Source organism: Oscarella lobularis, chromosome 14 (genome assembly GCF_947507565.1).
Source record: "Oscarella lobularis chromosome 14, ooOscLobu1.1, whole genome shotgun sequence".
In the NCBI taxonomy this organism is placed as follows: domain Eukaryota; kingdom Metazoa; phylum Porifera; class Homoscleromorpha; order Homosclerophorida; family Oscarellidae; genus Oscarella; species Oscarella lobularis.
The window spans coordinates 1,044,541-1,057,098 of NC_089188.1; the positions used below are offsets into that span (position 1 = coordinate 1,044,541).

At 47.6% G+C, this 12,558-nt stretch overlaps 4 protein-coding genes across 8 annotated transcripts; all 4 read left to right on the top strand.

Moving 5' to 3' along the window:
* Nucleotides 1-98: 98 nt before the first annotated feature.
* On the top strand, nt 99-2,799 carry LOC136195769 (beta-1,3-galactosyltransferase 5-like). The gene has a single exon (XM_065985229.1). It carries the CDS (start codon nt 761-763, stop codon nt 1,955-1,957), a length of 1,197 nt encoding a protein of 398 aa, XP_065841301.1. The 5' UTR covers nt 99-760; the 3' UTR covers nt 1,958-2,799.
* Nucleotides 2,800-2,856: 57 nt separating this feature from the next.
* LOC136195766 (N-acetyllactosaminide beta-1,3-N-acetylglucosaminyltransferase 4-like) lies at nt 2,857-5,430 on the top strand. The gene is made up of 4 exons (XM_065985223.1): nt 2,857-2,980; nt 3,030-5,099; nt 5,154-5,255; nt 5,308-5,430. The coding sequence occupies exon 2, from the start codon at nt 3,486-3,488 to the stop codon at nt 4,905-4,907; it is 1,422 nt and encodes a 473-aa protein (XP_065841295.1). The 5' UTR covers nt 2,857-2,980; nt 3,030-3,485; the 3' UTR covers nt 4,908-5,099; nt 5,154-5,255; nt 5,308-5,430.
* LOC136195765 (uncharacterized) lies at nt 5,427-9,057 on the top strand. The gene is made up of 7 exons (XM_065985222.1): nt 5,427-5,443; nt 5,483-5,579; nt 5,631-6,752; nt 6,811-7,233; nt 7,281-7,525; nt 7,589-7,665; nt 7,719-9,057. The coding sequence occupies exons 2-7, from the start codon at nt 5,522-5,524 to the stop codon at nt 8,839-8,841; spliced, it is 3,048 nt and encodes a 1,015-aa protein (XP_065841294.1). The 5' UTR covers nt 5,427-5,443; nt 5,483-5,521; the 3' UTR covers nt 8,842-9,057.
* LOC136195767 (uncharacterized) lies at nt 9,057-12,389 on the top strand. 5 transcript variants are annotated; one of them, XM_065985225.1, is made up of 7 exons: nt 9,065-9,191; nt 9,847-9,926; nt 9,980-10,045; nt 10,105-10,644; nt 10,700-10,892; nt 10,950-11,026; nt 11,188-12,389. In XM_065985225.1, the coding sequence occupies exons 6-7, from the start codon at nt 10,963-10,965 to the stop codon at nt 12,312-12,314; spliced, it is 1,191 nt and encodes a 396-aa protein (XP_065841297.1). In that variant the 5' UTR covers nt 9,065-9,191; nt 9,847-9,926; nt 9,980-10,045; nt 10,105-10,644; nt 10,700-10,892; nt 10,950-10,962; the 3' UTR covers nt 12,315-12,389. The 5 variants fall into 5 exon arrangements, with proteins under 5 accessions (XP_065841296.1, XP_065841297.1, XP_065841298.1 ...); XM_065985226.1 differs by having other exon boundaries at nt 10,963-11,026; XM_065985227.1 differs by lacking the exon at nt 9,065-9,191 and adding an exon at nt 9,379-9,553.
* Nucleotides 12,390-12,558: the final 169 nt, after the last annotated feature.

Below are 12,558 nucleotides of genomic sequence, written 5' to 3' on the forward strand. Positions count from 1 at the left end.
TTTTTAACGCTTTCACGGATACGCTGAGGAAGCTGAAGGTAAACGTTGACCCGATTCCGTCCTCCAACAGCAATTTCATACGAATGAAATCTCTTTGATACCTCAATTTGCAAACAGCCGCCAAAGAGTTTCTCCTCAGCATAATAGTCTGACTCTACTTGTTGAGACCAGCTGGCTTTTAACGTTATTGGACTATGCTTTCTTTCTGACGCGAAATCCTTCACAAGAAAGCGGTGTACTTTGTTGTGCATCAACTCGTGGATGTAACTGCAGGCAATGAGGCAACGGTATGCTCGACGTCGAAGATCATCGTGCGGATAGGCAGCCGCCTCTTTCACTCGAGAAGCAAAAGCTTTCTCAATGACCACGCCTCCTTCAGCGGTAGTCGGCATTTCATACACGTGCTCGAAGCTCGGTTCCGGCACCCAAAACATGTAGGAGGCATTCGACGAATCCCCTGAGTAATCGGTGGAGAGTAATTTCACTGGCGGCAGCTTTTCTCCGTGACTTAGGACAGTGTCAAACGCCTTCAACAAGATGAAGCGGTTTTCAGCAAAGTTCTTCGCCACGGTAAGACCTTCCTCAACCACGGGGCTCTGTGAGAAAGCGCTGAGAGCTAGTTGGGACGCAAGGTTCATAGATGAACTGATGAACTCGGGGAAACAAGTGCAGAGATGTGTAGGAGTGAGACTATCCGGGCTTCACACCTACGGAAGTCAGAGGAAGGCTTCTATTTTCGGCCGCTTTCGTCCAGTACTGTATGTACAACAAGAAAGCTGTTGCCCTAGGCATAGTGACGGTTCTTGGAGCATGTCAATTCGTCTTTTATCTTCGATACGCGTCGCGTGCCCGATCTCCCAAACTCCCAGAGGCCACGAACGAAACGGATCCGGTCGTCGCCTTACCGTCCAGAACGCTTCATGTTCTCGGTGTTGTCCCACAAGAGCCGAGAACGGAAACAAAGGGGCCCCCTGTGATCACGCATCGCGAGAAAACTGCAAATCCTTCTCCGGATCCTCCTTGCCCTGCGTTGTCTCTTCCACTCAAAGAGCTCTATCCCGACGTTCCGCCGCCGTGTCGAGACGCGAGTGGTTTCGCCAGTTCGCCGGCATTTTGCCCACAAAAGACGAAAACGAAGAAGTCGTCGATCCTCATCGTCATAATGTCGGCGGCGTCGAATTTCGCCCAGCGTCACATGGCGAGAAATATGTGGCTCCGATCCCGATTCAAAATGAAGGCCGACTTCGTCGCATCGCATCCGTGGAAATATCTGTTTCTCGTCGGAAAACCGAAGAGCGTCGCCTTGCAACGCAGCATCACCGTCGAATCGTGCCATTTCTTCGACATACTCCAAGTGGACGTCGTGGAAGACTACTACAATTTGATGACGAAAAAGATGGCCGCGTTCGACTACGTCCTTCGAAATGGCATCGATTTCGATATTCTTCTCAAAACCGACGACGATTGTTTCGTCAACGTTCAGTTGACTCTAGAATGGCTGGACAGTGTGACGTCGAAAGCTTATGCTTGTGCTGTTCGAGGAGCAAAGAATCGGACCGGAAAATATTTATTGGGTGGTGTGTGCGCGATACGCAGTCCGCCTATACGAAATCCGCGGCACAAATGGTACTTATCTCCTCAGGACTATTCGGATGAAAAGTTTCCGCCCTTTTGTTACGGCCCGGGGTATTTTCTTTCGTACGATCTCGTCAGAGCCATTTCGTCTTTCAAGGGTAAAGATCGGATGGAGAGTTTTCGACTTGAAGACGTTCACACGGGAATTCTTCTCAAGAAGACACTTCTCATGCCGTCGAATTGCTTGTCTCACGCGCATCGCGTTCTAAATAGGGATGGACGTTGTTCGAGAGGCGAGTTTCCGTTCGTGGTAATGGGCCGATCGCTGGAGCGGCTGAAATATCTATACGACGCCTTTATGCAATATCCGACGTGCAGATGAGCAAGTCATTTGTCTTTTAGAAATCGCTGTTTTCTAATTCACTACCCCTGAGACTGCTGAGAGAGAAATGTCTTTATAAGACGTAAGTGTATGCCTATTTCAAGTTGTCACAGTGCTACTTGTCTTAAAACGGCTCTTCACTACCGAGCTCCAGCACGTGAGAGGGCACGAGATTGATGTCATCGCCTTTTTTTAGTCGGAGCGCTATATGAGGGTCTGGTTGAGATTGACCGCATCACTCTTTTTTATAACACTACGCGGGCCTCACATCTAACCTGCGTGACGTGGCGTGAGTACGAGAGTCACTAGGACAAAATATTTTTTGGAGCATATGTATAAATACGTCTCAACACTCGTCTCAACTAACATCAATACTCAGACGGAGATTACAACTTCTGTTTCTCTAAAAGCGTCCAGTCCAACATGAACGATGACAGTCACTTTGCTGAAATCTTCCGTGCCTTCAAAGAGCTGGTCGACCTTCAATTTGACCATTCGTCCAGGACGTATATATTCGGTAGGTCTTATAGCGCCGAGTTGACATCCTAGAGGGCGCCCCTTCCTGCGCAGATTCAGTCCGTCTGCATGTGCCTCAAGAACGATGAACAAGGGCTTCATAGACGAATCTTGAACTTCAACGCAAAATTCATTTTCCCTATCGGAAGTTAGAATTATGGCCTCCGGTATACGTTCGGAAAATTCGTCATCATCTGAGTCGTCGGATTCAAAAGAAGATGAATCTTCATCGCCAATACGAGAGCGTGATTTTTCTGAGTCACTATCGTCGTCGAAGAAGGCTTTCTTTACTTTCTTGCGCTTTCCTCGGCCGTATTCCGCATCTGGGTCATTTTCTTCAAGTGACAGCGACTTTATAACCTCGGCGTAAAGAGATTCTGTATCGTCGAATTCATAAAGGACCTCGCCTGTCAAGATTTTTTCGAGAAGTGTAATGTATTGTTCTGTCACGTGGACCCGTCTTGGTCGGCTTTTAACGCTTTCACGAATACGCTGAGGAAGCTGAAGGTAAACGTTGATCCAACTCAATTCCCCAACAATATTAACAACTTCGTAGGGACGAACTCCTTTCATTTCCTCAATTTGCAAACAGCCACCAAAGAAAATCTCCTCGGCGTAATAGCCTGACTCTACTTGTTGAGACCAGCTGGCTTTTAACGTTATTGGACTATGCTTTCTTTCTGACGCGAAATTCTTCACAAGAAAGCGGTGTACTTTGTTGTGCATCAACTCGTGGATGTAACTGCAGGCAATGAGGCAACGGTATGCTCGACGTCGAAGATCATCGTGCGGATAGGCAGCCGCCTCTTTCACTCGAGAAGCAAAAGCTTTCTCAATGACCACGCCTCCTTCAGCGGTAGTCGGCATTTCATACACGTGCTCGAAGCTCGGTTCCGGCACCCAAAACATGTAGGAGGCATTCGACGAATCCCCTGAGTAATCGGTGGAGAGTAATTTCACTGGCGGCAGCTTTTCTCCGTGACTTAGGACAGTGTCAAACGCCTTCAACAAGATGAAGCGGTTTTCAGCAAAGTTCTTCGCCACGGTAAGACCTTCCTCAACCACGGGGCTCTGTGAGAAAGCGCTGAGAGCTAGTTGGGACGCAAGGTTCATAGATGAACTCGGGGAAACAAGTGCAGAGATGTGTAGGAGTGAGACTATCCGGGCTTCACACCTACGGAAGTCAGAGGAAGGCTTCTATTTTCGGCCGCTTTCGTCCTGTATGTACAACAAGAAAGCTGTTGCCCTAGGCATAGTGACGGTTCTTGGAGCATGTCAATTCGTCTTTTATCTTCGATACGCGTCGCGTGCCCGATCTCCCAAACTCCCATGGACTTCAGAGGCCACGAACGAAACGGATCCGGTCGTCGCCTTACCGTCCAGAACGCATCACGTTCTCGGTGTTGTCCCACAAGAGCCGAGAACTGAAACAAAGGGGCCCCCTGTGATCACGCATCGCGATCCTTCTCCGAATCCTCCTTGCCCTACGTTGTCTCTTCCACTGAAAGAGCGCTATCCCGACGTTCCGCCGCCGTGTCGAGACGCGAGTGGTTTCGCCAGTTCGCCGGCATTTTGTCCACAAAAGACGAAAACGAAGAAGTCGTCGCTCCTCGTCGTCGTAATGTCGGCAGCGTCGAATTTCGCCCAGCGTCACATGGCGAGAAATCTGTGGCTCCGATCCCGATTCAAAGTGAAGGCCGAATTCGTCGCGTCGCATCCGTGGAAATATCTGTTTCTCGTCGGAAAACCGAATGCGAAGACAAGGGAGAAGAGCGTCGCCTTGCAACGCAGCATCGCCACCGAATCGTGCCATTTCTTCGACATACTCCAAGTGGACGTCATGGAAGACTACTACAATTTGACGGCGAAAAAGATGGCCGCGTTCGACTACGTCCTTCGAAATGGCATCAACTTCGATATTCTTCTCAAAACCGACGACGATTGTTTCGTCAACGTTCAGTTGACTCTAGAATGGCTTGACAGTGTGACGTCAAAGGCTTATGCTTGTGCTGTTCGAGGAGCAAAGAATCGAACCGGAAAATATTTTCTGGGTGGTACGTGCGCGTTTCTCAGTTCGCCTGTGCGAAATCCGCGGAACAAATGGTACTTATCTCCTCACGACTATCCGGATGAAAAGTTTCCGCCCTTTTGTTACGGTCCGGGGTATTTTCTTTCGTACGATCTCGTCAGGGCCATTTCGTCTTTGACGGGTGAAGATCGGATGGAGAGTTTTCGAATTGAAGACGTTCACACGGGAATTCTTCTCAAAAAGACGCTTCTCATGCCGTCGAATTGCTTGTCTCACACGCATCGCGTTCTAAATAGGGATGGACGTTGTTCGAGAGGCGAGTTTCCGTTCGTGGTAATGGGCCGATCGCTTGAGCGGCTGAAATATCTATACGACGCCTTTATGCAATATCCGACCTGCAGATGAGCAAGTCGTTTGTCTTTTAGAAATCGCTGTTTTCTATTCGCTACTCCCCCCCCCCCCCCCCCCCCCCCACGTACTGTATGTATGAAGACTGCTGAGACTGAGAGAGAAACGTCTTTATGAGACGTACGCGTGTGCCTTGGCACAGTGCTACTTTGTCTATTCAGAGATTAAAACGGCTCTTCTGTAGTGGCGGTAAGCTCGAGCACGTGAGAGAGCACGAGATCGATGTCATCACCTTTTTTTTAGTCCGAGGGTCTGGTTGACATTGACGTCATCACTCTTTTACACGAATGCAGTTGCGTCACGTCGTCCTTCTGGCCCTAGTTGCTTTTCTTGAAGCGGCAAAAGGTGGATGCACATATAGAGCGGAGCTATAAACATCTATAATATCACTGTGTAGGATCAGTGCAGCAGGAAGCAAATCAGCGACGGCAACCCGTAGCGATGTGTAACCGGAAGCGTTTTGGCTGTGCTGTTCACGTGTGTCGTATTTCAATCGAGTGAGCGCGTGAGAGAGAGCGCGTGAGAGAGAGCGCGTGCGAGACCAGTAGATTATGTCATCATCACTTTTATAGGGTCTGGCTTCAAATTCACTTCATCACTTCTTTACACAAATGCAACTGCATCACGTCGTAGTTATAGCTCTAGTTGCTCTTCTTGAAGCGGCAAAAGGTAGACGCGCGCGCGTTTGTGGAGCTGTCACTGTAGCCTACCACTGTGTAGGATCAGGCGACATAACCTGTGACTCCGTCGCCAACACGTCAGTCGCAGTGTCCGAAACGCTCAGCAGCAGCTTCTTCAAACGAATAGAACGCAATAGAATCAGCATAGTCGCTAAAACAGTCGTACTCGACGGCGACGCAAAAATCAACTTTGATCCCTGCAAAGACCTAGTAATCGACGCCGTAGCCGTCGTTCTAAAAGGAACGATACAATTTCGCGCGCGCCACGTAACCATCAACGCAATCAACGTCACGATCGTTGGGACGTCGTCGACGCTCGACAGTTCCTACGTGGCCCCGGGACTGCCTGATTATCATGGCCAGGCTCCGTCTGGAAATGGCTACGGCGACCGAGGCCAAGACGGTCGCGACGGAGGCACGGGAGGCACTGGAGGGAGTATTCGTATTACGATGTCTACTTTGAATGGCGGTGGTTTGTTTCTCAAAGCGGATGGTGGTTCGGGCGGTATGGGTGAACGTGGGGGAGACGGCCACCCAGGAGAGCCAGGGAAGCCAAATTCTGATCTTACTGCTTGTTGCCATAAACGATCGACGGCGGGATTCGCCGGCAAGGCGGGAGGAGACGCGGGTAAACCAGGCAAGTCGGGAAACGGAGGTCGCGGCGGCTCCGTTGCGGTCAACCTCCCGCCGTGGGCGAACAGAAATAGCATTATGAGGCGCGTAAAGATTTCGGTTTCGGGAGGGAAACCCGGAGCGCAGGCGCAGCCTGGCGATGCAGGAGACGGCGGGCTGGGCGGTGCCGGATCGCCGACGAAGTGCTACAATGCCGGTTCGTGGATTGATAAGAAGCACCGGTGTAAGGATGCTTTGGGTCCGAACGGTGCAACAGGACCGTCGGGATTGCCAGCCCGCCTGGCTCCTTCGGCGTCTGCAGGCGCAAGTGGGAAACAAAGGGTGAGAGTTGGTTCTATAGCCAATACCGCTCCTCTTCCTATGTTGCGTATCGCGATGATGTCGGCGAATTCTGAATACAAGAAGAGCAGCGGTAAAGCGGCTCGATACGTCTATCTCTGGATTCGAGAAGCGACGGAGAATGCCGCTGATAAATACAAACAGAGTTTGAACAAGCTCGCCAGAACGTATCTCGTGCAACTCGCTCACGGTAACGGTCTCTTCTAATCGAAACCTTGCTTTTAAAAAATATTTTTCTCTCTTTTAAGGTTTTGACTTTTGGGGACATGCTTACAATTACGTGTCGATGGTGTCGTATTCAACTCTATACGATCATTTGAAAGACGACGTAATTCCTTACGCTATTGACGTCGAAAAAGATTTTGACGACTACCAAGACAAAGCGACGTCAATGGAAAGACATCGATCCATCGCTCAGAATTCCATTCAGCACATGAGAGTTCTCGTTCAAACAAGCAAGGGAAAGATAGCAAAAGCTCGTGCGAGTCTTGACAGCATTCGAATTGAGTTGCAGCAGCTGCAAAGAATGCAAGAGTTTTCTCTCCATCGATCGCAGGCTGCAGCGGAAGTGTGTCAGAACGCCGTGCAGAATTATATTGCGCACAAGGATGCCATAACGTTTGGCGATATTTTCAAAATGGTTTTTTCTGCTATCAAAGTTGGGATTGATGGTAAGCAGACAGTTTATGGTAAATACTTATTGAATCTTGTTTAACAGTAGCGAAATTCGTCGTCGACGCCTATGAAAAAAATGCTAGTGGAGCCGCTGAAGACGCCATATCTACGATTGAGGATGGCGAGACTTTAGTGAAAGATATTAAGACAGTAGTTGACGAGGAGAAGAATTTTGTTACTGACGAGGCAAACGCAGTCGCACGATTCAATGAAATCAAAGGCCAGATTGACGAAACCGGAAAGGAAAACACCGCAAAATTGCTCGTCGAAAAGAACAGTTTTGACGCCGTAAGAATTATTGAAATAAAGCAAGGCAGGCAGGCAGGCAGCTATATTAATTATTTTAATTAGCTGATACATAAGTGGCTCTTTTTGCCCGAATGCAAAGACTCAGAAGCCGACTTCACTGCTTACATCAACTCGTCCAGGTACACATGTGCACGTGTCTTCTGTGTTCATTATATATTTTACATCTATATAGTGCCGTGAATAATAAAATCATGCAGCACGACGCCGTCGTCATTCAGATTTCTCTCTTGGAAACGACCGTGCAACGATACGAAGACGAAGCGGCGCAAATGCAAAGCGAAATCAGCACCGATTTCAACCCGTTCACGTTGAGCTACGCGCAGGCAATCGAACACGTTTACATGGCTCTAAAAGACTCCGTCGTCGACGAACTAAAGCAAATTCAAGAAGCCTACAACTACCAATTTCTATCATCGCAATTATTCAGTCTCGACGACAGTCGCATGGCCATGATCGAAGCGTGGCTAGCCAATAATCGCATAGACATGCTCGAGGCAATGTCGACGTACGGACGCAGCGTGCAAATCTTCAACAAAGACGTGAAACCGTTGACGAATACGATCGTTCTCGAGCGCGAGAAGCTGCTCGGCAGTTTCGAACAGCTCGACAAATCGAATCAAATTACTTTCTTTCTATCGGGATCCGAGGATCTGTTCGCTCCGTGGACTCAAGTTCGTATGACCGGCGTCAAAGCGTGGCTCGTCGGGCTCGAGTCGTCGAACGAGCGAGTGCGCGTGTGGATGAAACGGCTCGGCACGTCGCTTCTTTTCGATCGACGAGGAGAACCGTGGACGTTCACGCACGGCTCTCGCGTGATGTCGTTTTCGTATAACAAGAAGAATCTTGATGATGAAACGGTGACTGAATATGACGGCGACGACGACGAACTCGTTTCTCTTAGTCCCCTTGGACCGTGGATTCTCAGCGTCGACAGAGCGTACAATCCAGGAGTTGACACCAGCAAAGTCAAAGAGATTCACCTGCAGATTACGGGTACCTTTTTGCCTTGTGATGAGCCGAAGTGTCCTATTCGACGGCCGGCAGTCAACCTAGCGATTCTGACTAATGCGACGTCATTTCCAAATGCTACATTAGCTACTACAACAGTAATGCCCCAAGACAGTGGAAATGGGAAGGCCCTGTTTTATGGACTGACGGTTTTTGGTGGTGTGATGGGAGTTACATTTTTGATTATTCTTATTTTTGCGATAAGGAAACAGAAGTCGAAGAGAAGCAAAGAGCAGTTTGGACCATACTACAGAGAGCGTTCTTCTCTGCTGAACGAAAGCAGCTGAATACTGACAAAACAACCGACTCAAGTTGCAATTATGAACTAACGACAAACCAGCCCTTTTTATGTGTCTTTTTGCATACATTATTTTCTAGTGTATTTTATCGATATGTTCTCCGATTTGTACGGTACTGCCACAGGCTGTCGTACTGTACGGCATACTGTACATAAGTTTTGTCTCGTTTGTTCTAAGTCCGGCGCGGAAGCCGACCGTTGCGCATGCGCACTATCTCTTCGCTGTTTCTCGGATCGCTGCATCACAAAGATAGTCTTTCTCTCGCTTTTACGCCGAATCGCATTCCTGCTTTTTCCACGACACGAACATTGTATATCTCGGTGAAGCAAACTCAGCTTGTAAGTTGTTGCCCGCATGGACATATAAGAACGGACAAGCTGAGACGTAGTGTGAGACCCGTATAAGACGTAATCTGAGACCAACTGAGACGTTGGTGAGACCCTACTGAGACGGAATTTGAGACCAACTGAGACGGGATTTGAGACCTACTGAGACGGGATTTGAGACCTACTGAGACGTATGTGAGACCCTACTGAGACGTATGTGAGACCCTACTGAGACGTAATGTGAGACAGATTGCGACGTAATCTGAGACCAACTGAGACGTAGTGTGAGACCCGTATAAGACGTAATCTGAGACCCGCATGAAACGGAATTTGAGACCTACTGAAATGGGTTCTGAGACCTACTGAGACGGAATGTGAGACGCCCTGCACATTAGTTGTTCATTATGCAAAGTTTGAGAGACGAAATAACAGCAAATAGTTAACCCTTAGAAATTGCTAATCTCTTCCTCTTCGTCCCTTTTTCTTTTGTTTGATACACATTTCCTTTGTCATCGCTGGACGTAGACACCCAATGCATTCTTGCCACATTCAGAATCTGAATATTGTTACGAGGAACAGCACGAAACTGTAGATTTTCACCAAGCGTTTCTTACGGTTTAGAGATTCTGGTCGTTATGGAAAGTCCTAAAACCGTCTTTACACTTAGGGCAACGGCATTTGAAGTGCGCAACCGCAATACGTTTTCTACGACAACGCTTGCAACTTGCTCGAGTACGTTCTTAACAGGTATAGTTGACAATTTCCCTGAAATGACACAAAATACCGTTATTTTGTTGAAGAGAGCCTAACTTGTGTATTGGGACAACGTTTCTTGTCGACCGCTTTCACTGGTGGAACCACACAGGGTATACTCTCAATCGTACATTAATTAATCAACCAGTCTCAAAGTACACTTTTAATTTAGATGTTCAGAAGGATACTGTGTAGACACGTGCACCAACCCGTTGTTTCAAAAGACGAACACGCAGGTAAATGAACAAGACCATTCTGGTCTTGTTCGATTAAAATCTCAATGTGCGTACATGTTGTCAGAGAATTTGATGATCCATGTCACGCTTTTTTAGCAATCAGAAATAGAGATAAAATGTCTAAATTAGGAGATTTAGATTGATGATGACAATTATAGAGCTACAGGGGCACATTCCGTCTCAGTTGGTCTCAGATTCCGTCTCAATCGGTCTCAGATTCCGTCTCAGTTGGTCTCAGATTCCGTCTCAATCGGTCTCAGATTACGTCTCAGTTGGTCTCAGATTACGTCTCAGTAGGGTCTCACATACGTCTCAGTAGGGTCTCACATCCGTCTCAGTTGGTCTCAGATTACGTCTCAATCGGTATCAGATTCCGTCTCATTAGGGTCTCACCAACGTCTCAGTCGGTCTCAGATTACGTCTCAGTAGGGTCTCAAACTACGTCTCAGACAGCCCGTATATACCTCGCATGGACGGTGACGTCATGTAGTCTACTGTAGTACGCGGTTCTGAAGCCGGTCTTCGTCATAGCTATGTGTATCGAAGTAGCTTATCAAAGTCGTTTTGCAGCACTGCGCTAGAGCGCGCTTTCCCTACCTCGCGAGGAAAGCTCCAGAATAGACGGCCACGCGCCGGCGACGCCACGATTTCTAACTCACTTCGCGAGGAGCGCACCCGCATCAGATTCTGCGTTATCGTGATATCATAGAACATCACAGCGCTGGTACATTCTTGCTTATTATTTCATGTTCTATTTTGTGGAGAAAACGCATTTCCATAGACTATCTTTTTAGATGTCTCAAAGTGTCAAAATTAGCCTATCGGAGCCCACCCCGAGAGCGTCAAAAATTGACAAAGGTACATTATATATCCTTATGAGTGTACAAGTAGCTTGTAGGCGTGAAAGATACAACGCAATGGCGTTAACGATTAGACTCGATCTGCACATAGGCCGCTATTTTGCCCCCCTCAGAATCTCTTACATCTTCAGACGTTTTTTTTTTTCCTTTTGCATGTAGCCATTGCTCTCGTTCGAAAAGCAGCTATATCTTTGCCGGGGTTAAAGTTTTACAAGTTCAGCACTCTCAACGTCGGCGACGCAGCTTTCAGCGGTGCTTCGAATGCATTCACTTTGGAGGAGATTTCCACGGTCCTATTTTTTGGCGAAGGGGGCGTCTTTGAAACGCCGACAGAAGCCTTTTTACGGTCATACCCGGATGCTTTGGTACGTCTTTACGACGCTTCGACACCGGAATTTTTCCAGAACTACTCTGACAACGTTCTGGAAACTAATGTAGAAAAGGAAAAAGAGCATGAAAAGGAATTAAAATTATTGAGGGAAGTTGTTTTACCGTTGTGCGGCGGGAAGTGTTTGGTTTTGATCCATCGCAAGCCTCGTTCTACAGTTCGTAAGTACACTGGAGGCCTGCAAAGCGCTGATCTGGCTATGGGCAACTCGGAGACGTGGCATGGCTATCTTGATGCAGTGGCGAAACCGGATGAAATCCTGACTGAAGTACCAGTGTCTTTTTTTGAATCACCGTCAGACAACCAGTGCGACAGCGAGAGCGAAGATCATGATGAAGAAGAAGGGGGAGCAAATTCCGATGAGCCTTCTTCACGTTTGTTCAGTGAAACTGGATGCAATCTTGACTTCAAGGTTGAACTGGAGGAAAAGCGCGTTCGTCAAACCGTTTCAGAGTGCGTCATGTTTTCCTTTATTCACCACAGTCGACACAAAGAACAGCCTTCTCTTGTTCCGACTCTTTTGTTTGACGGAAGATCATTCTATGTGGTCATGTACGACTGCGTTGCTGACGTATTGCTTATATCTGGTCAGGTAATGATTGTTGAAAAGAACACGGTAAACTTGCATCACGTAGCGTTGTTCTGGGCTGTTCTGCACCATCGAGTCGTGTTGAGAGAAAGAAAGGAGTACAAGGAAGATTTGAGAGAGCTGTCAGGCGCCCTGTCTTCCGGATTTCATGAAACTTGCAGGGCAACTGATCGTCTAGAATTATACAAATCACTGCATGAGTACGATCATAAAAAGCCGCCAGAAGTTAAAAAGCCCCTCCGCTATTTGATTCCGTTTGATAAAATTGCGGCGCAAGCAAAACGAAGTAAATGGATAGTAAGTAAGTGAACGTCACAATTTACATTTGCGTTACTTGATTCTCAACAGCATTGGCTTTGTTCTTGTAGTTTCTAAATGTATGCACTGGTGCATGAATGAAAGAAATAGTTAAATGTTTTCGTTATAGCAAATATAGTCATAGAAATCTATATAAAGTACAGTACGAACATTTTTTCGCGAGAGCAGTTAGTGTCCCGTATGTTGCTCAGATTTTCCGCATCAATATTTCCGTCTCAAGCTCGCGCTGAGTCAA